The sequence below is a fragment of the Pocillopora damicornis genome, chromosome 1 (genome assembly GCF_964200805.1).
Source record: "Pocillopora damicornis chromosome 1, jaPocDami1.2, whole genome shotgun sequence".
In the NCBI taxonomy this organism is placed as follows: domain Eukaryota; kingdom Metazoa; phylum Cnidaria; class Anthozoa; order Scleractinia; family Pocilloporidae; genus Pocillopora; species Pocillopora damicornis.
Genome location: NC_142670.1, coordinates 16,133,430 through 16,155,226, shown reverse-complemented (window position 1 = coordinate 16,155,226; position 21,797 = coordinate 16,133,430). Strand labels below are relative to the sequence as shown.

The 21,797-nt window shown below is 38.4% G+C and overlaps 2 protein-coding genes and 1 pseudogene across 2 annotated transcripts; 2 read left to right on the top strand and 1 right to left on the bottom strand.

Moving 5' to 3' along the window:
• LOC149052319 (uncharacterized) overlaps nucleotides 1-21,797 on the top strand; it is a 32,368-nt pseudogene that overhangs the window by 2,943 nt on the left and 7,628 nt on the right.
• Nucleotides 14,508-15,341, top strand: LOC149052322 (uncharacterized). The gene is made up of 3 exons (XM_089209345.1): nucleotides 14,508-14,718; nucleotides 14,899-14,981; nucleotides 15,113-15,341. The coding sequence occupies exons 1-3, from the start codon at nucleotides 14,550-14,552 to the stop codon at nucleotides 15,320-15,322; spliced, it is 462 nt and encodes a 153-aa protein (XP_089065471.1). The 5' UTR covers nucleotides 14,508-14,549; the 3' UTR covers nucleotides 15,323-15,341.
• On the bottom strand, nucleotides 16,004-17,303 carry LOC149052321 (uncharacterized). The gene is made up of 2 exons (XM_089211794.1): nucleotides 17,151-17,303; nucleotides 16,004-16,603 (listed from the first exon to the last, which is right to left on the bottom strand). The coding sequence occupies exons 1-2, from the start codon at nucleotides 17,301-17,303 to the stop codon at nucleotides 16,004-16,006; spliced, it is 753 nt and encodes a 250-aa protein (XP_089067920.1).

The following is a 21,797-nucleotide window of genomic DNA, read 5'->3' as shown; positions in this document are numbered from 1 at the left end:
TTTCATTTGACCTGCGGATGAAATTCAAACAAAGATTTGATCCTAGCAGGCGGACATGCAATTTTAGCAATTATAGCGAAGGCGCCTAAAAGGGTGCAAGCTTCCACAGGATTCGAACCCGTGCCTCAGGCACTGATTATGCGGGCGCTACTACTGAGTAAGCTATGAACCAAAACATTTGTGTCGAGGGAAATCTTGGCGGATTTCTTTACCTGAAAGGTGAGCCCTCCTATGGTTATTAGTTGTTACACAGTAGTTTCCTGTAAACGCACTTAAAACAATTTCAACTTTTCAGGATTGGCACAAGATGAATAAACAGTTTGAAAGGTGTTACTGAATGAATATTGCAAACACAATTAAGCAGCTGGGAATAAATGCATTTTAAACCTGTGCCTGTGAAAGTGTTGTTTATATTCAAACCTACTTCTCATCAAAATTATAAACGGGTTGTATATAGAAGATTTTTAGTTATTTTTATTAGTATTATTATTATTTGCGGATAATATAGGGAAATTTGAAATGCTACAAACGATGAGGACCACGCTTGTTCCGAGTTGGAAGTCCTTACGGGCATAACACCTACAAACAATATCATATCAAACTTTTGGTTCAGATTTTGGCTGGACAATAAGTCAAGCTTTTGCTCCTTTTAGGTCCTTATCTATTGTTCGAAGAAAAGGGTTTCTATTGTTCGTAGGACAAAGGTTAGGAATCACCGGTGCGTAGCCAGCTCACTGAGCGCAAAATTCAAATTTCTTCTGAAGCGATGAGTGTTACAAACACAGCCTTTGTGGGGGAGGGTGTGATAATGATTGTTGCAGTTTGAACACATCTAAAGGGGGTGAGGTGGGGAAGTTTGTGACAAGAAGAGCGAGGTCTGGACACTAAGCAAGCGAAAAATTACGCATAATAGTTCTAATAAAACAACTCTTAATGTTGATTAAAACTTTTCGAACACTCGTGAACCCTTACAACTGCAGCTTCTTCCTAAATTCAAACTCTGCTAGGCTAAATACAACTTATACAAGTCATTTGATCTTTTTCGGGCTCATTATCGTCCCCAGAGCCCTTTTCGCTTCTCTTAGCCACTGGCGCAATGAATATAAGAGAAAACATGTTGTCTGCAAGTCGAAGGGAACAAAGAAAGTGTGATTTCACACCTTTTTACGTTTGGGTGACTCAGTTACCGTTTACAAATAAATAAATGAAGGGAGGCGGCGAGTGGGCAGGCTAATTAAGGGTATTTTTCTAAAGTTCAACCCGAGCCGGAGTCATAAATCGCTTTCTACAGTTTGCGACTGAGCTAAGAAGATGGGTAAGTTTTACAGTGAACCAAAATTACACTAAATAATTGGCGATCCAACCTGAAGGAGTTGGTGAAAATGTTTTTAAGCGTCAGAGACAATTCAGCTCTTTAGAATAGAGTGAAAACTCAAAAAAAAAACAAAAAAAATTAAAAAACATGGGATATACAAAAACCCGGAGGACATAGTTGTTCGGAAGGCGGTTAACACTGATCTAGGAGTGAAAGTTACACTTGACTTTGGTCTACCTTGTTTAACGTGTATAGCATGCTAACATTTTCAGAAGTTGCATATTAGTTGCAACAAAAGTAATGAAATATTAGCAGTGTTGCCTTAAGTAGAATAGTAAAAAGAGAAGATATTTTCCTGCCTGGTCCTCCTACCTGGCTAATAAGAATTTGGAAACTTCTAATACTTCGTGCGAACCATAATGATGTGGAGACGCTAGAGAAAGCGTCAGTTATCAATTATGAGGCAGTCTCAGGGTCATGTCAAAGTGAAAGATCCTTATTTGCCCACACTAGAAGTATGGAATGAGATGGAAAGTCTTTCAAGTAAAAATTGGGGAGTATCAAAGCAATCAATAACGTAGTTTTGATTATGGGAAAGTAGAAGGGTAAATTATCGAGTTTTGCATTTAGTACCGTATGACGAAATGGTCTATTAAACAGATATACGTTACCTTTTTTCCACTTACTAAAATACAGACCGCGCACTTGTATATTCAAATTGAGACCTGCTAATGATATGCTATGAAGAGCAATAACAGAAAACACATCTTGTATGCGCTTTTTAAATGGTAGATTTTACCAAACCACAAAGAAACAATGATGTAAGGATTAACAAGGAGAAAGGCTGAGTAAGCACAAAAAATAATAACTCTGCAGGCTCATTTTATCCCTTTGTTGTCACCACCAGATGAATCCTTCCCCATCTAAGGCAATTTAATGGAATTCATCAACAGTAGTTTCTTTATTTACTTCTCACTTAAAGTGCTCTTCATAAAAGCATTCGACGCTGGCGAAATCCATCTGAGTTTCATAGAGCCAAAGGACGCCAATGCGCATGCAAAGTGACCTCTATTAATACCATAGCATGATAATTGCCAGCGTAATATCCCTCATCAGTAGCGACAGCGAAATCAAAGAGCTCAGCCCGGATATAATATCATTAAGAAAGCGTATCAAGTTTGTAAGTATACTTCACTTGTTCTTATTAACGTTCAGTCAGGCTGTTAGTGTTTTGTCATTCTGAATGAAGAGATGTGAAATAGCAGGGTAGGGGAAAGAAACCGCTCGTTTGTTAAATAAAGGCAACTTTTAAAGGACTGGTAACATGCGATTGCTTGTTTATAACAATTAAAAAGGGAAAAGTTTTACTATATTAAGAAGATAAAAACGCACGCTGTTGCGCAATTTCGTAGGAGGCCATTACAGTGTTCCGTAAGCGTAAATAAACTGTAAAACGCACGAAGCAGTTTACTGAAATTCTATTTTGGCACAAAAACGCGAAAGCAGTAAGTCATTCCTGCTAGAAATTATTTTCACTATTCTTTTAGGTAAAGCTAAGCTTTTTTTAAATTTTCAGTTTCAGCTAATTTTACCTCCTATTAATATTTTTAAGAGACTTAATCACACAAGAGCTATGTAGAAACATTTTTTTATCACATGAACTGTGGTGTTATACAGGGATTTGCGGCTCTGAGAAAAGCCGTAAACACACACGTGAAAAAATATCGTATTCTTTCACGTGTGTTGATACAGCAAATCAGCCGCACTTGCCATTGGCGCCACTCGATCAGGTTGATGAATGAACGGCAAAAGCCTTCTCGATTCTCAATACAAGTTTTTTGTCGGAACTTTCTCGAATCACGCCGGTAAAACACTAAAATATGCGTATCGCTAACAGACTGTAAGGTTCAAACTTTCTTAGAAGGGGCAGGAAACCAATATACTAAGACAAAAACTGAAAGTTACACATTTAGTGGCTTTGGTGTTACCATTTCTCTCGGCTGAGAATGAAAGTCAACAACTGGAAGATTTGCCACTAGCCAACTTTTGCCGTTTACCTGAAAGATTTCTTCTGTCGGTAAGGACAAAGTCAATCAATGAGAATTGTGTAAATTGAAATTTACGACCATTGTTGTTTTTGTAATCAATATTCAACGCATTTTTCCATCTCAAGAGTTAGCGCCAACGCACTCTACAATTGTTATTCAGGGTTGTCGATTCATTTATTTTCATTCATTCATAAGTCGGCTTTTCTTTTCAGTAAAGGGCTATCGTGTTTATATTATAAACAAAATAATAGACGGTTGCTTGTAGATATGGAATTTTTCTTCTCGTGTTCAACTCGACATCTCTCTCGTTCGCTGTGCTCACTCGTTAGCTATCGAGTTAAACACTCCAAGAGAAATTCCATATCTACGCGCGCCCATGTACTATTCTCTATTTCACAATCTTCAATTCTAACGTATTTTATCAATAATATTGTTTAAGAAGCAATGTCTTTTTTGTCAGTGGCGAAAAGAAGAATAAACATCACATCCTGTATATGATATTTTACGTTTATTTTGACCCGAGAAGTTTGTAAATCATTCACCTTTGGCTCGTGAGTTACAAACATTCTGGTGTTCTCCAAAAATCCTGTGTGGGTCATAACACCGGTAAACGGAGAGAAAGTGCGGTACATTGGTTAAAGATACTTCAATTGCAGTTCAAGTTGTACTCCAATCGTGAAAGGTCATTTTTAGAACCTCTCGCCGTATTTGCATATGTAGTTAGATTACTATAGTAACTTCTGGCAGGAGATCTGGTAAACTTACCAGGGAATAAACCAAACCACAAACAACGTTTTTATTCTCATTATTTTATTTTCAGATAAGGCTCTTCTCGAAGATGGAAGTGAAAATTCCAAAGGGGGTAAGTTTCTAAAGAATGTTTCAATGTTATGTTGTATTGTAAGCAATACTGTACTGTATTTTTTTGGCTAGCACACCGACGGTTTCACGAATATTTCTTAGGTGATTGAGTATTGTAAAAACTCTTAGGCACTGCAAGTATCATGAGTTTCCCGTTTTGTTGTGCTCACTTTTTCTTCTGTAAGCATTATGATTGTTTAGTTATGTAAACATTGTAATCACTGTTGAGAACTTGTCAGAACATACATAAAACAATGTCAGAACTTATTGAAAGAAATATATACAATCTATCCTCGGGTGCAAATCGTTTGAGTCTGCTGGTTATGTTTTTCCGCTTTGTTTTGTTTTGTTTTGTTTTTAACTAATATGTAATATGAAAAAAGAGTATATTTCTTAAGATAAAGTTATTCAAGCATAATGTATCACACTAAGAACGATTGTGCCCTCAAGATCGAGCAGGCAAAACAATGGAACAGAACACTCTAGTCATAAAATAGTTTAGGAGAGTGTGCTGCCTTTGTCATGAAATATGAAAATACATTGACCTCCTAGTCTTCCCGGATAAGGACAATAAACCGTAGACCCCGTCTCCTGCATCTACTCTCCACCCGACTGACTAAAAACATTTCATAAAAATGACGTCTACTTGCTTCTCTTTCGGTGCAAGTTCCGATATGGAATGCGAAGGACGAGCTTAGCTATATACTTTTTAGCAAAATTATCTCCTTCTTTTATTTTATCTTATCTTATTTCATCATTTCTACACAGCTGCTTTTGGCTCTATTTCTGAACTTCCTGCTACAAACTGTGGGGAAATCACGTTGAGTGAGGGAGAGCAAGCGTTTAGGGGCAAATACTGTTATTATAATCCCTGGACAGAAACAGCTACATTCGCCTACTGCGACATGAAAACAGAAGGTAACTTATAATCTATATAAGCCTCTGATTTCAAACCTTTATAAAACCCAGGCTAGCTCAACTAAGGCTTAATTTATTAAAAGCCTCCTATTCGCTTTACCAGAATGAAATTAAAAACACCAATTTCTAAGAGAAAAATTTGTAACCATCTGAAATTTTCGAGGAAAAAGGAAAAATTCATTCACCTAGAACTACGAGAATTTTGTTTGACTAAATTTTTCAAACTTCAGAGAGTCTACTACTTGAACCAGCGAGCCTTAGAGACTTGATCTTAAAGACATATCGTGTTTTAACTGTTTTCTGTTATTGTTGTTTGTATTCGTTTCTGGGTAATATCTCACGTAGCACTCAAAACTTCGCCCCCGATGAAAACCGAAAAAACGCACTCGCCTTTAAATGCATTTGAGTATGCGTGCATTTGACAGAAAAAGGGTTAAAAATAGTGAATGGCGAGGTTTCATTGTGACAGGAGTTCACACTTTTTTATTCCTTTTGTAAGTTGGTTTTACCTCGGCTATACAATTAAAGTAACTAACAGCGAAACGCTATACTTGAAGTACAAGTTAAAAAAAAAAAGGAATAAAATACCTATTTTCAATTATTTCCCACGTTTTTCGAAAAAACAATTCACCTCTTTCTATATGTAGATAAGTGTGAGTACGACTCAGTGTACTATTGTGAGGCCAGTAGCTACTGCAGCAGTACAGTGGGTTCATATATTTGCACAAGTGATGGTAAGTATCGTTTAGAACAGCAGTAAAGGACATTCGTTTAATCGAGTCAACCCTCTTTAATAAATTTTTCGTAATTACTCCTCTAATAAGCACCCAGGATTTAACTACTGGCTAATGAACCAAGGAAAATGAAACAAATGTATTTCTTAGCTCCCGGAAACGGTAATTTTTCCAAAAAATAAAATCACTTTTTTTTTGTGATTCTGTATTCACCGTGCAAACACCTCAACCCTCATACAAGGGAATTGAGCAAAGGTGAGAGGATATAAGCAAACGAACCTTCCGTGGACTGGGTTATTCAGTGTGTGCTGTACCACGGTGTTCAAGTCTGAATTCGCTTAGAAAATCTGCAAACACGAAATTAAATTCAGACATCACGTGTCACGCGTAATGGCCTACACAAAAATTTGGCTGATTTGTTTTATCATACTAATTAATTATCATTTTTTGTCTTAAAGAAAGTTAGTCATACTCCACCCAGAATCACCCTCTCCTCCCCCTCGACAGCGACTCCCTTAAATTACACCTCGTGAAGCCCCGGACGGGGAGAGCGGATTCATTTCGGAGTAACTCGGTGACGATTTTATTGATATAACTTTTTTATTGAGTCGCTGATTAATGTTTCCAATTTGAGATATCGGAAAAAATGGCCTCCTGTTGGTGGAAAAGATGCACAGCTCTAGATCAGCTTTACTTCCCGTTTTTTTCAGATTGTTAGCCATGGAAATGCCAGAAAGAATATCCCCACTATGTCGGTTAGTTGGTCCGTGTACTATCATTGGTAAAAAAGGCGCACCGAACTGGAATTAATTTCCCGCTAAATTTAAAAGTTTGTTGGAATCGATATCTCCACCCTCCATTTGATCCAGAGATGTGAAAAAAATCTTAGTTACCTCCTTTTATTGTTCTGTTAAAAGTAAAAGAAACACAGAGCTGGAAACTTCTGCGTTGAATTGAGCAATACTGCAATGGTTAAGGAAATCAGTTTCAGGAATTGAGAAGGACTCTAGACAATTCTTTGAAATGAATGATTTTGTTTCACAGACCTGGAGAAAGCGATCCATGGCCACGCTGCAGTCATACATTGCGTAGCTAAGTAAAATATATCTCTGAGCTGCTGTGGAATTTTTCCAAATTGAGATAACGGTCAAATATCGCTGAAAACTCGCAATCTTTGCAATAATCGTCAATTATCTCAGTTGCCTTGATAGTGCACAATACCGCAGCTACGGACATTTTGATGACTCAAGTGATTTTGATTACAAGTCTTTACCATGAGTAATTGAGTAAATTTTTCTGTTCGAATTAATAAATGCGTTTATGAATTTCTCAGTAAATTGCCATTTGACAGCATCATATCTAAGCGCCGACCATTTCTGGCCTAAAACTTTTAAGTGAGCGACACCGAATATTTGTGAGTTTTTTAGAGCATACTGGAACACATTCAACGAAATTCAGAACACCTTTTTATGAGTTCCCAACGTAGAGGTTATCTGCCCATGCAGACCGGACTCGATACACGATGAATCATTTTCTGTATCTTGTGGTTTTTCTTTAGAAAAACTAAGTTGCATTTGCGTTCTCTGATTGTTAAATGCCTCTCATAAACGCAGGAACAAATGTACGTCTCTACTTTTTCCGCAATACACCTTTTAATTTCATCCCAATTCAAAACATCTACCGAAAATATCCACGAAATTTCTATTTTTTTTGTAATACGTAAGCTACTTCGGATGCTTCTGCATTGCAATTTAGGCGCTGACAACGACTTTCTTTTTACTTTCAATGAGGTCGTTGGCGCAATAAACAGGTTTTGATTGTTTTCAAACCACCAGTGTTAAAATAGTTTCTTCCCCCTTTCTCCTGAGTGGTAAAATGACCCGTTTCGATTACCCCACTTTCTCAATTAGGCCGAAATATTCCTATAGTTAACAAGCATCTAGAAATTTTAGTGCAAAAAGAGAACATTCAACTAACCTTGAATTATTTTAGCTGTCTGCTCTTCCTATTTTGTAACTAAGTCTGATTCGTTTTTTTTCTCTTTGATGATATCTGAACAGCTTTTCAACGGAATATTGTTTTCACACTTAAGGATGTTTACATTATCGAGAAAAAGAATCTTGAGGGATCGGTTTCTATTCCCCACCGTGAAGATGCAGCCAAAATAAATTTCGTTGCTGAGGAAATATGAAAAATTCAATGGAAGGCGATCTTTTTGTCGCACCAAAACCTCAAAAGCTCAAAATATGCCTATAATCTGTGTCATGTATGAATGAATATCCTTCTGTTTCCATCCTATTAGGCAGTATCGAAAAAAACGTGGGCCGAACCTAAGCATTTAAATATACATAACAAAGTACAATACATGAACTGTTATGAATCATTGACGAGTCAAATTAGAAAAGCGTATCGATTTTCGCGAATAGTGACAAATTTGGATTTTTAGTATTCTTCCGCAAAAGTCATTGAAGGTTACTCTGCTTGCACAAATAATCGCATATTTGTCTACCTCTTCTATAAGAAAGAGGCTACGAACTTGATATGTAAGAGCCAACACAACCGTTGGCCGTAAAACGGCCAAAATTAGCAGTTAGAGAAAATTGACAATTTTTAATCGTTAGCCGTAAAAAAGGTTAACTGTTTTAATATTTCTGATGACTCCAGGGGAAAGATATAAACCTTAAGCCGTAAATTAGCCAACATTATAACTGTTAGCCGTAAAAGCTACCAGCCCATAAAGACCATAATTGGAGAGTATCTCGGTTTTATAGAGATCTCCTCTTCTTTTGGCCTGGTGAAAAACCTATACTTGCGTCATAAAAGGTTAAAATGTTTACTTATTGCACTGCGCAGTGCGACTTAACGGCTGAAAGTCCTTGTCGACGAGGATAGCGAGACATGCGCAGGCTACACCAGAAGAACAGCTTAAGAAGATAGCCCAGAACAGGGCGAAACACGGCCAGTTTTGCATGCATCTTTGCTCCACTGGCCGTAAAGGGGATAAAATTAATTTCACGAGCACTTAACATCACAATCAGTAAAGAAATTGCGCAATAAAGAATTTCCGAGTATTTATTTTTCGCCTCCATGCACATTGGGTAAGACCGTTGTGAATAATTTTGTTAATATTTTTTTTAATTGAAACTTCCCTTTCCAATTCGAGTCAATCTTCTTTATTCTTTGCCGACCTCATCCTATTTAGAGTAAAATTTTTTCCCGTTTCAATTATTTTATCTTACCAAACTAACATTTGTTTTGAGGTTTCTCGTGCTTTACAGGTAACTTTTACATACATTCCAGACCAAGGAATGATGACGCAGCTCTTCAAAAACGCTCAGCTTTTGGGACAGAAAAAATACTACCAAACAAATAATTGCAATTCAAATGCAAATGCCTTCGAACGTCACTTGCGAACCGCTTCCGACTATCTTGGATTGGTTAGCCAGTGTGCCAACGATCAGCTGTTAAAATGATCTTGCTCTTTGGGTATGTTTTTCGATCGGGATGCCCTTAGATAACTTTGCTTCGATCTATATAGATGGGTAGGTTTCTATAGAAACTGTGGTGCTACGTCAGCGAGGGAACATGACAAGATAATTTTGGTTCTATCAACTTAGTTGACGATGTAAATTGGCCGAAGTTAGCACAAACGAGTGACGCTTTTGTAGGTACTTTCATTGCACGAACCGTAAGCGGCTGATATTTGAAACCAATTGAAACATCAGCAGTCAACAGCTTAAAAAAACGCGCGCGTACACTTTACACTGGTTATTAACCTGCAGTGCGGTGCAGTGTTGGTTATAGGCCTCCAGTGTAGGCAGACATCTACCGACTCATTACCTCTACGGAAAGAACATATCATAGACTTACTGAATCTTTGCCTGACATCAACTTACTTTCCGTACAACGGTAAACACTTTAAATTTACTCGATACAACTATGAGGTTTTCAGCTTCCCTTGTTGTGGCAGAAATTGTGATGCAGAACATCGAGGAACGCGCCCTTTTGACTTACAAACAAACGAGATCGATTTGGCTACGCTATGTTGATCACCTACGACACGACGAATGGATGCATTCCACCACCACCTTAACGGACAAAACACTGGCACACAGTTAACCAGAGAGACGGAAGAAAATGGGGATCAATATCAGTATCTGGGCAACTGCCCACCTACCCCTCCCCTAACCTAACATTAGCCTTAACTTGTTGTCAATTGACTGTTGTTGAGTTAGGGGAGGGGTAGGTGGGCAGTTGCCCAGATACTGATATTGATCCGAAAATGGTTAACATCCTTTTCTAAAAAATTCCGATGACCCGTGACGACGACTCAATGCCCTGTTTGCTGGGTAGTGTTTGGATATTATAAGGAGAATTTACATGAATCAGTCACTTTTGGGAGTTTTTAAATTGTCTAATATTTCGGTCTGATTCTTTCAATCTTGTCTTGCCACCTAAAAATTAATAATAATTTATTACCATGAGTAGCGAACTCAAATGGTTTTCAGTGTATCACGAGCATACGTTGTCCTGGGCCAGATGGGTTTCAAAATATTATGACATCTGTTAGTTACAGTTTCCCTCATGGGTTGATAGAAAGAAGGGTTATAATCAAGTGGCTCTACAGGCTCTATTGTATAGTTTCCCCTAAGATACAATGTACAAATGGTAAACTAAAATACATCTAGGTAAAAAAAATGGGAACAACTTTAACTGAAGAATATGGCACAACAACAAGTACCACATCAACAACAGCAGCAATAACAAATCTCCTCTACCTAGAGGGCTACAGCCTTTTCCTCGCTTTCTAAGCCATACTGAACAACTTCTGTGGTACTTCCTATAATGCGTTCCTCTCAACACGATGTGTCGATATTCTCGTGAAACAACGGGGTAATCCTTAAGCTGAATGAAATTAATCTGAGGTAAATTACGCAGATCGCTCGACCATCCAAGGGCTGAAATCCTTACCATAGTTGCTACGTATTTGAAGTCGCTCTGGTTTTGTTCTAAGTCCTGGACATCCATAAGATGTTCTCGGTTTTCTCCACTACTCGATGGAAGAACGTGTCGCATCAGCAAAGCTTAAACTTTCCACACTAAATCGGCTCTAATTCCGCCCGTCGATTTTGAATTAGATTTTAAAATCCCCCTAGATCTTTTGCTTCGAGTTTCTGAATGTCATCTAACGACGAAATTTCCATATTCTTTTATTAAAGAACCATTTTGAAGGGAGAAATCGCATCGAAAAGTGCATTAGCACGTAAAAAGGCCCCAGATCAGCTGTTTGAAAGACCCGCCGGGTCAACCCATTCTCTTTATCGTGTGTGCGCGGTCACTAATCCAATATGGGGCCGGGAACTGTAAAAAGGTCTATTGTCACGTTGATATCATCTTACCTTTTTAATGCAAACTTGTTGGTCATATGTCACAGTTGTTGTTCGAAAAGTGAACACTTTGGTAAAATGGAGACGTTCACTGTTCGAAGAGTCACCAGCTATCTCATCAAAGTCTGGGGCGCTCGTGGAGGAGCGCATTCATACGATTATAGAGACAATCCAGGAACATATTACGGTGGAAAGGGAGCGTTTAAAGCAGGGAAGTTTAGACTGAATAGGGGAATTTTGGCCAATCTGTGAATAACATTGTTGTCAGCAGATATTTTTTTCTGCGGTTAACTTTTTTTGCGGCTAACAGTTAAAATTTGCCAATATTTTCGCCTTAAGGCAATTTATTTCTCGTTTTGCGGCTAACGGTTAACCCCATTAAGACCCTTATGTACTGACGGTCAAACAACATCGTTAGCTGAATTTAAATAAAAGCGCCATCAAACGCAGCTCCTCGGCTCCTCTTGTGTATTTACTAGTCTTCTCAGCGGTTTCTTCCGTCTTATTTTTATCTTAGTAAAACCACGCCGACTGTTTACTTTATACGTAATAACTGTTTTCCAGCTAGCATGGTTTATTAAAAGATTGATCATATTTACAATTCACACAACACATGAATAAATAGATGAATAAAATGAGATAAAAGAATACTCTGCTGCCAGTGGTCAGTCAGTCTGACAGACCCTCTGCGCTATTTAAAGAGCCCTGCTATGTTGACAACTTCTCTTTGGTTACGTGACATAGGTTATTTTGAAACCATTACTCCATGGGCACTCGTTATATTCTTGCACATGTGCGACTTCTTCTAAGGCTACTGACATTCACAACATCAGCAAGAGAAGAAGAACGTGGTTTCTTCAGACTTTTAAATTAAGTGTAAAGTGAGATTCTGAAACCTTAATAATTTACGCTTGCAGACTGTTCCGGTTAAGAAAGGTTAGACTTCAGAGTCACCCTTTTCCGTTCTTGCCTTCATTTAATTTTAAATAATGACATTTCTCATGGGCTTTAAACAGAAATTTTCAAATTCAATAATCAGAATAACCAAAAATGTCGCAGGTGGCTGTGAAGCTTCGTACTGCCAAGAAAAAATAGAGGAGTAAAGGGAGAAAAATACATAAAAGATACATTGCATTAATCAAGAACTGGTATCTCCATGTCCTCCTTCATTTCCAACTCTCCAGGCAGATCATGAATGGAAGCGAGTGGGGGAATGTGACGGAAAATAGGATAGGACGTAAACGCACAACTCGTTGCAAGCAGAGTTAGTTAGGAAAGTCAACAAAGAAATAGCAAAAGTAGAATATCGACATGATCTGCTATAATAAATATTTAATAAGGAGAGTTTTCATTTGGCTGATAGCTCACTTAAATAGTAAATTGGTAATAGTATTTTATCGCAGAATCGAGATTTGTTATTTGTAATGAATCATCATGGATAGCTTCCCGTTTCCTCCTTTTCTTATGACAGTTTCCAACTCTTGCTATTTATTATGGTAGTGATTTCGGAGCATCGAGTTACACTGTACTTTATTTTTAACGTTGAAAAGTGTTTTGTCCATTCCCCTTTACAATGACTATAATCACATCTGCACTATTTAGATGAACTCGCTACTTTTAATCACAAAACCATACGAAAAATAAGGAGAATGCAACCTAATGCAAAACTTACTGTTTTCTTATAAATAGGAATCCTTTTAACCTGTTATAGATATATAAAGCTCTTCAGATATGCTATTTCCTTACAGTTTAATATGTTAAAAAGCCGTTATCCAGGGGCAAAAGTATTTCCTTACACACGCAAACATAATATACAAGAATAGATTTTCGATATCATCACCATCAATCAGTAACAACACAATGAACTTTCACTTTCTCGTTGAATGAAATATAAGGGCCTCTGACAATCAATATGAGAAAATACCGATGAAAGAACTAAAAATTTGTTTTTCTCCATCTATTTTTGGGTTCCCTCGGAGGTAAAATTTTAGTCAGGAATAATATGGAGCAGTTCAAAACACGCGTAAGCGGCCGCCAGTACCAAACTTTGAATACATTCTATCGAGTTTCTTTCTCACTGTGTCAAAATAATGATATAACTAGGTAGATTGTACATTTTATCAGCCTAAACAAACCTAATAGTCAGGTAATCTTATGTGTGCGAAAAATTATATGGTTTAATTTGATAGACGTCTACAACTAGAAGATTCCGTATAAGCCACGACGCCAAACATTCTTAATGATTGGCAATGACATATTGGAGGGGTTAATCTTTAATCGCACCTCAAAATTCTGTGCGGAGAGCCTAAGTTTGATTTTAAAGATGTTAAAAGCGATTTGGTTTAATGACACTGCTTCAGGCCGGCCAAGCAATATCTTTTGTCGATTTTCCAAAGCTTCTCTTTCAATAGTCCCATGGAAACACTTGGAGGCCATCGGATCAAACTAATAGAGTTCATTAATTCTGAGAACCTGATGTTATTTGAGATGTGATTTTCGATTCTAACTACCACTCCAGGGAAGGTCAGTTGTCACGTCACTTGTTGAAAGCTTTAAATGGATCTGTTCTATGCTCGAATCACTGTTAAGTAACGAAGTTAAATGTAGTTCAAGTACACTCCTTATATCAATGTCTAATAACAAATTTAAGACATTTTCCGCGAGGAAATAGGCCATTGACATGTTTCATGACCTTCGAGCGTCCTCGAAAACTAAAAATAGATAAAAAAAAAAACAAAACAAAACGAAACAAACAAACAAACAAAATATAAAGTTTAAGTTGCCAGAAGCTCGTTAAGACATGTTATCGTAAATATTTCCTCTTGGAATTGAGGTGATCTTAATTGTGGGGAATAATGATTTCCAGTGCGAGCGTGTCTCATTTAGCAACAGCATCTCCGATGGATCGCCCGTTCGTTTATCTGCTTCGATCAACCACGGAAACGAGTCCCATGTTGTCCATGATCCAGCGTTTATTTGGGTGGAGGAAGTGACGACAACTGACTTCAAAGCTTGCCTCGTAAAAGGGGGCCGAGGCATCGATAGCAACTCCACTATCATCGATTGGTTTGCGTTTCAGGGTTCGCAGTCAGGTTTACATCATGGAGAGGCTAGTTTTAGCATATTTACCACTGGTGCAAAATGCAAGCAGGTTGCATTTGCTCGGGTAATATGATTCATATCTCAGCTGCGTATACACCAATATCACGCACCGCCATCTTGGATCGAGGGCCGCACCAAAACGAGGCTGGACGGGCATCCAGGACGACATGCTTGTTTAGCCAATATGGCTGAAGGTGGATTTTCTGCTGCGTGGTCGAAATCTCTCCGCAATGTTCCGTTTTTTGACGCCTCTTTTATCGAGACATGGCTTGAGACCGATGGAGAAGTCCCGAAGAAGGTGGTAACTCGTGGTTATAGTAACTTCTGCGAAGGGTATATCTTCGATGTCGAAGGTAAAAGTTTCCTTTCAGTCTCAAATTTAACTGCAACACTGGTGTGATTTCACGCTACGCATTCTTCTTTAAGCATCTTAGATGGTGCTTTTTTTTCGTTTATTGCACGATTCGCCATTCGAAATCTCTTTTGCAAAATCTATAGTGTATTAAACTTCCATATTCGCACTTTGCTTTCAGTAAAAACTCAGGATACAGAAGTAATTGTTAGAGCTCGAAGCTACAAATCACAGAGAAAAAATGAAGAGCCATGGAGGTTACAGGTAAGCTTATTTATAATACTTAAGTTTTGTCTCAGCTCGAACTTTGCTTGATGTAATTTTCATACGAGTTAATTCTTAAAACATACACACACACATTTACAGCACATATTTATCCATTTAATTTTTTTTAGGTTGAGATATCAAGGACTCCCGAAGTTAAAATAACCAGTACCTCCTGCAACTGTGAAGCAGGTGCAGGGCTCTGTAACCATGCAATAGGGCTGGTTTACCTCCTTGAGCATTATAGAAAACTGGGCTTAAAAAGTGTACCTCCTGCCATGTCAAAAACAAGTCTACCACAAACATGGCATGTTCCTCAAAGGACAGCAGGAAAACATTAAAGAAACATTTGAAGGTTAATTGCATTTCCAGATGCTGGGAGATGGGGGGGGGGGGGGTAAGAAAAATCTTCTTGGGGGGGTAAGGAAATGTAATGGAACTACACAATACTAACAGGCAAGTTATAGTTTCAATATAGTGGCCCTCTAAAGTTTGTAAGAAGGCAGCAAATTGTCCATATTTGGTTTACTGAACCAGCCAACGAAAGTTGCAAAACTTTTTCAAAAATTTGGTATTCTTTGATTCGTCTGATTGCTCGCTCGACGTGAATATGGAGGCGGGCAATTTTTTGTGTTTCTGTTACTTCTTTTGAGGTGAACTGCAAAGACTTTGTCTTAGACAGGAAAGGAGGGATTGTCAATGTAGCTTTTTGGGGTTGTAATAAATCTTGAATCAGAAAACCCTTATCTGCCATGACCTCGTTTCCTTCTTCGATAAGTAACAAAATTCCACTACGCCTTGTTATCTCTTTGTCTGATATACTTCCCTGATATAAAGAACTTACAAATGTTACTGCACTATGAGGAGCTATTCCCACGAGGCATTTAAGGGTGGTATGCGACTTGTATGCAGACTAAAATTCTGAGTTCAGAACCTTAGAGCTAGGCCTTTGGACTTTGATCTCAGTGCAGTCTAGGATAACCCTTGTTTTAGGGTATGTGGTTTTGAAGCACTGACGCATACTATTTTTTATCTGAGCAGTTGTGGACCAAATTGGCACTTGGCCAAGCATTGTATACAGAAAATTTGCCCAAGTTATTTGCCCAAGTTAAAATGATTCTGCTGACAGTACTTGTGCTAATATTGAATCTTACTCCTAAGTCTGTCTCCAGCAATCCCAACCTTAGTCTGATCATAAATAAAAACAGTTGGTCATAGAGTGACAATGCAAAATTGCCACTGCTGCGCCTCCGCTTGTAGTTTTCTTTGCCTCGTTCACGCTGAATCTGGGACCATTTTATCATGGTTTTAGCATAAGGTTCAACCCAGCTATAAAAGCTATCAAATCGTTCCTTTGATACAAAGCCTGTGTAAAATGTCAGCAATTCAGAATCTTTGGAAATGTTTTCAGCTCCAAACCTGGTCCCTTTTAGATCTTCCACCTGTTGCTCTAAATCACTGATTTGTGCTTTAAGGATTTCAATTTGTTCCACTGCACTCAATTCCGCGGGTTCTATGTTTTCGTTTTCCGGTTCGTCCGTAGCCATTTCTTCCATTTGCTCATCACTAGCACTGGCTCCCTGGCCTCCTAATGCAGTCTCCCCTTCCTCCATTTTGACATCCTGCTTGAATGAATCGACAAAAGATTGTCGTCGCTCCTCTTGTTCTTGCTGTTCTGCCATAGTTTTTAACTCTTGTAGTTTATTTTGTGGGCGGTCTTGGCTGGACTTTGTCCATTGAAACTGCGAAGGCACAACTCCTGGTTTCAGACGTATAAGCCCTGTTATAGTATTAAACATATCGCTTGGCTTGAAGTGAGCAGAACACACTAGAGTAGAGCCTTTCTTGATCTAGGAAACGAGTTTAACACTCTGAATTAAATCGCTGATAACAAGGGAAAATCTCATGGAATATTAATAATCATATTCGAGTCAATGAAAACAAACAAACCGGTGCCATGTGCGTTTGACAGTTTCGGCCAAAATCGACCAAAATCTAATGTAATGAGTCTATAGTTCCTCTGGATATGAATCGAGTACGCAATTCACGTGTAAGAAGCAAGTAAGACGGGAACTAACTGAGTCTTAAATCGAAAAACTTCCCGAACATATATATCAAAAGTGCACACCTGCGTTTGACAGCTCGCTGTAGTCACGACTCGACACTCACCTGAAAAAGCGTCCCTTCATCTCGCTTTATCGCGGCAATCCACTTCGATCTCTGTGAAGAATTTTTAGAAAAGTTGAAAAACGACAAATTCTGACCACTTTCGTTTCGTTTGTCGTTCGTACAGTAATTTACACAGCAATGATCGTGAGCCATGTTTGCGAGTTATTTCCACTCAAACTCCATGTAACGCAACCCTCCAAATGACCGCATGCCCGTCCACCCTCGTTTTGGTGCGGCACTCGATCAAAAATGGCGGTGCGTGATATCGGTGTATTGTTTCAGGACTTGAGATAGTCAATATCCATGCCAACGTATAACGGGGAGGGTCGGGTTACGGGGGAGGGGGGGGAGGGGGTTGTAAATCATGTGGTATTCGGAGGGAACCGAGAAGTATCCGTCTTTACCATCAGAAGTCATTTAAAATTCATTTCATTTCTTTTATTATTTTTATCATTTTCATACCGTGATGACATTCTCGTCTTCTTACCGGCAATGTTTAAGAAAATTAGCAAAAAAAATTCGGCTAAAGAGAACGATGTTGACATCATGCTGAAGTTTAGCTAGACAGTCAAACTTTCTCAGCCCATTAACAGCTACTTTTATTAAAAATAGATAGAGCAAACTTGAAAAAGGAGAATAAAAATAAAAATAATTTACGTATAATAGTTTTTTTAAACTTAAACATTTGAGCTAATTGAAAGGGCGTGCCGAAGTAACGACATCACAACTGTTCACAAAGGGGCCTTTCTCGTGGTTGCTTATCAGATTAATCATTTTCATTCAATTATAACATGTCGAGTAATGTAACTCGGGATGACAACATTTGCCATTTTCAGGCCTTTTCCTCGCTTGCTAAAGTTCACGTTACTGTGAAGCATGGTACTACAAACCAAATGCAGGACACCATGAATGTTTGGATCGAGCACGTTTCAACAACTCAGTTTGAAGTTTGTTTGCAAGAATGGAGGAAATTTGACGGACCTCATAGCAATCTATCTGTGGTTAGTAAAAATTATGTCCTTGTTTGCTGGAGTTAGACACTACACACAACATTCGGATGTGGAAGCAGTTTCATGAATTGAGTTGAGTTTATACCTCAACAGAATGATATATTACGACTATACTTGTTATCTTTATTCCAATTATTTATCTATTTATAACTGTTTTCCTAAATTTGATCTTAAGACCTGGATGGCGTACCAAGGTGACTATCCATCATCATGGCAAGTGAAAGTATCGTCAGAGGTCATGTTCTCTGAGAATGATGGACTAACTTTTGAAACTAATTTTGCCGTGTGCAAGGTATGGGGCATATTCATTCTTATCACACGAGTTTCTATGAAAATAAAAGGAAAATTGTTCTAAAGCTTCCATTAGGGTTCATTGAGTATGTTTGATAGCGGCTTTTATACAAAAATGCAACACGAACACGATCAAGAAAAGTAAGAGTAATGAAGAGAAAAAGTAGAAGAAGGAGAAGAAGAGAAGATAAGAAGAAGAGAGTAAAGGAATAAGGGAAAAAGAGAAGAAGAGAAGATAAGAAGAAGAGAGTAAAGGAATAACGGAAAAAGAGAAGAAGAGAAGCAAAGAGGAAGAGAGGATTGTGTGCTTGAAAGGGGAAGTTAACAATGACTCGGTACTGATTTACTGATAGTACTTACTACTTTAAGATTTTTATGACTTATTCCCTCAGAATGTGCGCTTTCCAAGTCCATACTACTCCCCACCATTAGTACTAGCCACTACTTTCAATCGTGACTCAAACAACGCTGACCCAGTGTGTACACAGGAAACTCTTCTGAGTGTTTGGTTGGAGGTATAATATCCAATAAATTTCAAGACAGCTACATGTTACGTCGCTCTAAGTGCTAGTAGACTTTCAAAATTAAATTGTGCTGGATAAGTATTTTCGTCGTATAAAACAAGATGTGCTTTTCTTACCGCATCGGCAGACAAAAATTGCAAAGAAAAAAACTCGTTTTCCATTATTTTCTATCGTCTTTGTTGTTTCGAAGAAATCCAATTGGAGCTACACACGTGAATGATATTTATGACCTCAAATACACAAATATGGATTTCTAAGTCTGTGGAGGTATCGTTTCTAATTATCAACAGAGGGGAATTCCATTTTCTTGTAAGGTCTACGCTTAGAGTCGTATTCTTGATTTCGAAGGTCACACAGCAAGTAGAAATAGAAGCGACGCAAATCTATCGTAATTCCTCTTTTTCTCTTTGTCAACAAAAGTGGTAGAGAAATAGTTTCCTTCGTGAGCACAAAGCCCCCGCTGACTTTTTAAGGTACTTTATTTTAATTACCTATGTATTTGCTTCTCTCTTCTTCAATTATCCATCATACATGTACCTATTCGCTTGTTTACTCAACTTTAAATTTTCCTTTACAAGCAGCTGAGGACCTTCCACTTTCGCGTATGTATAATAGATGACACTGGTCATGGTGGCCCGCGACACAATGTGACTGTAAATTACTTGGTCATCGGAGGTAACCTCAAGTATTTGACATCTCGTTTATGACCCTAAATCAATTGATTGATTCTCCAACGAAGATCAGTCTCGTCTTTTTTTTTTTTTGGTTTTTTTTGTTTTTGTTTGCATCAACATATATTTTTGTCTTTTAGATCTTCATCCTTGCATAGGTATAGAATGCGAGAAATTTACTCATTGTGTGGCAATATCTCCATACGAATACACTTGCCAATGTAACACAAGCAGCCCTTCTTACGAAGAAAAGGTCTGTGCTTTTAATGGCAGAACATTCTCCAAATTGTGCCTTCTAAATAAAGAGATGTGTGATACAGATGCAAACTTTACCATCTATCATCCAGGAAGCTGCACAGGTATCCCTAACAGTTGCCACTTCATATTCTTGATGCGAATGATGCACCGGAAAAAGACTTTCCTGCATATAGTTGATGGGAGCATAGGGACGGCTAGCCTCGATTACCAGCCGCTGTTAAGGAATATGAGCCCGCGTTCCTTTGCCTCCCCCCTCCCCTGAAGCCCCCCTTCTCGAGAGGAGTGAAGACACGAGAAAGCCTCGCAAATCGAGCCTAGAGGACGAGGGGAGCAGGGATTTTCAAGCGATGAGAAATTTTAACGAAGACTGGGTGATTATTTTATGAAAATACCTCTATTTTCTCGATTTCAAACTTACCATACACTTCACTTACCAGCTTTAACATTTTCGTTGTAGGTTTTCCGTTTCAGACAGGAAGACATGAATTCCAGAACATTCCAATTTGGGCAGAGGATCAGTGCGAGACTTTTAACTTTCATGGGTTCGTGTTCTACCTACACAGTAAAATACACGTGCAACTCACAGTTAACCATGTCAGTTATTCGTATGCTTCTTTTGTTCACGAAGCTGTTGCAGCTTGGGTTGAAAGCGTTAACACAACTCAGTTTACAGCCTGTGTCACTCGAGCAGGAAGAAATGACTACCCTGCAGAGAGTTTTGCTTCGGTTGATTGGATTGCATATCAAGGTGCTCCCACAGGAGGAATTTTCCGGTCAGGATACATTTGAATTTGATCAGGGGCACGTCACCAAGAATCAACCAATCACAGTACTCGTTAAGAAGTAAAGATAAGCGCAATTACAAAGTAATTTAGATTTTTCTCTCCTGCTATGGAAGAAAATTCGCCTGTAACTTTTCAGGACATGGAATTTACTCAGAACTACACAAAACCGCCGATAGTTCTGCTTGCTGCAAAGCATTCCACCAGTGGACAGGACTCTACCGCTGCAGAATGCAATGGAATCGAAAGCTGGGTAGAGGTAGGGCTATGGCCATTTCAGAAAGAGTGAAGAAGTTCTACAGCAGATTTCTCTATTACCTTGCGTTTATTATCATTATTTTTATTTTAAGTTTTTTCTTTGCAGTTTATTACCAACACAAGTTTTAGAATTTGTTTCAAAGAACTTTTCATTCAACGCTTTGATCCTCTTACCGTATCCTACGCAGTGTTGCCAGGTAATGGAGTATTGGCAAATTTTGTAAAATAATAAAAATAACTTTGCTCTCATGTTCAAGTAATCAAAGTTTCATAGGAAGTTTTGACATCTGTGTTCATTGTTGTCTGGGGGGGGGGGGGGAAGGAACACCCTCGCCTTTCTGCTGTTAAATTGATTTGGACTTCAGTTAGTGCATGTTTAACTACGAGTAATTTAGTGTTAACAACTGAGTTAAAAACATAAATTGGCCACCGTAAAGGACGAAAAAAGCTGACGTTTGGAGGGTTAGCCTTTTGTCAGAGCGATCGAAATCAATCGCTCTGACGTAGGGCTAACGCTCCAAACGTCAGCTTTTTTTACCCTTTACGATGGTCAATGCACGTTTTCAACTCAGTAGTTAACATTACGTTACCTGCTCTACTCTTCCACCGACGCAGCGCCACAGTTTCTTTAGATACTTAACCCCTTTATTTATTTAATTACGAGGTTGTCCTTTATTTTGTGCTTTTTTAATGGTATTTCTTCTTTGAAAAGCTATAAAAATGATTCGATCCTTGTTAAACTTGTGTAACTTTCACAGATAAGCTTAAACCTGAAAGCTGACCTCGACCTATTCGCCCTTTCTGGCTTTCATTTAAGTTTATCAGGGAGCAGGGATGTTTAGTTAAGGCGATG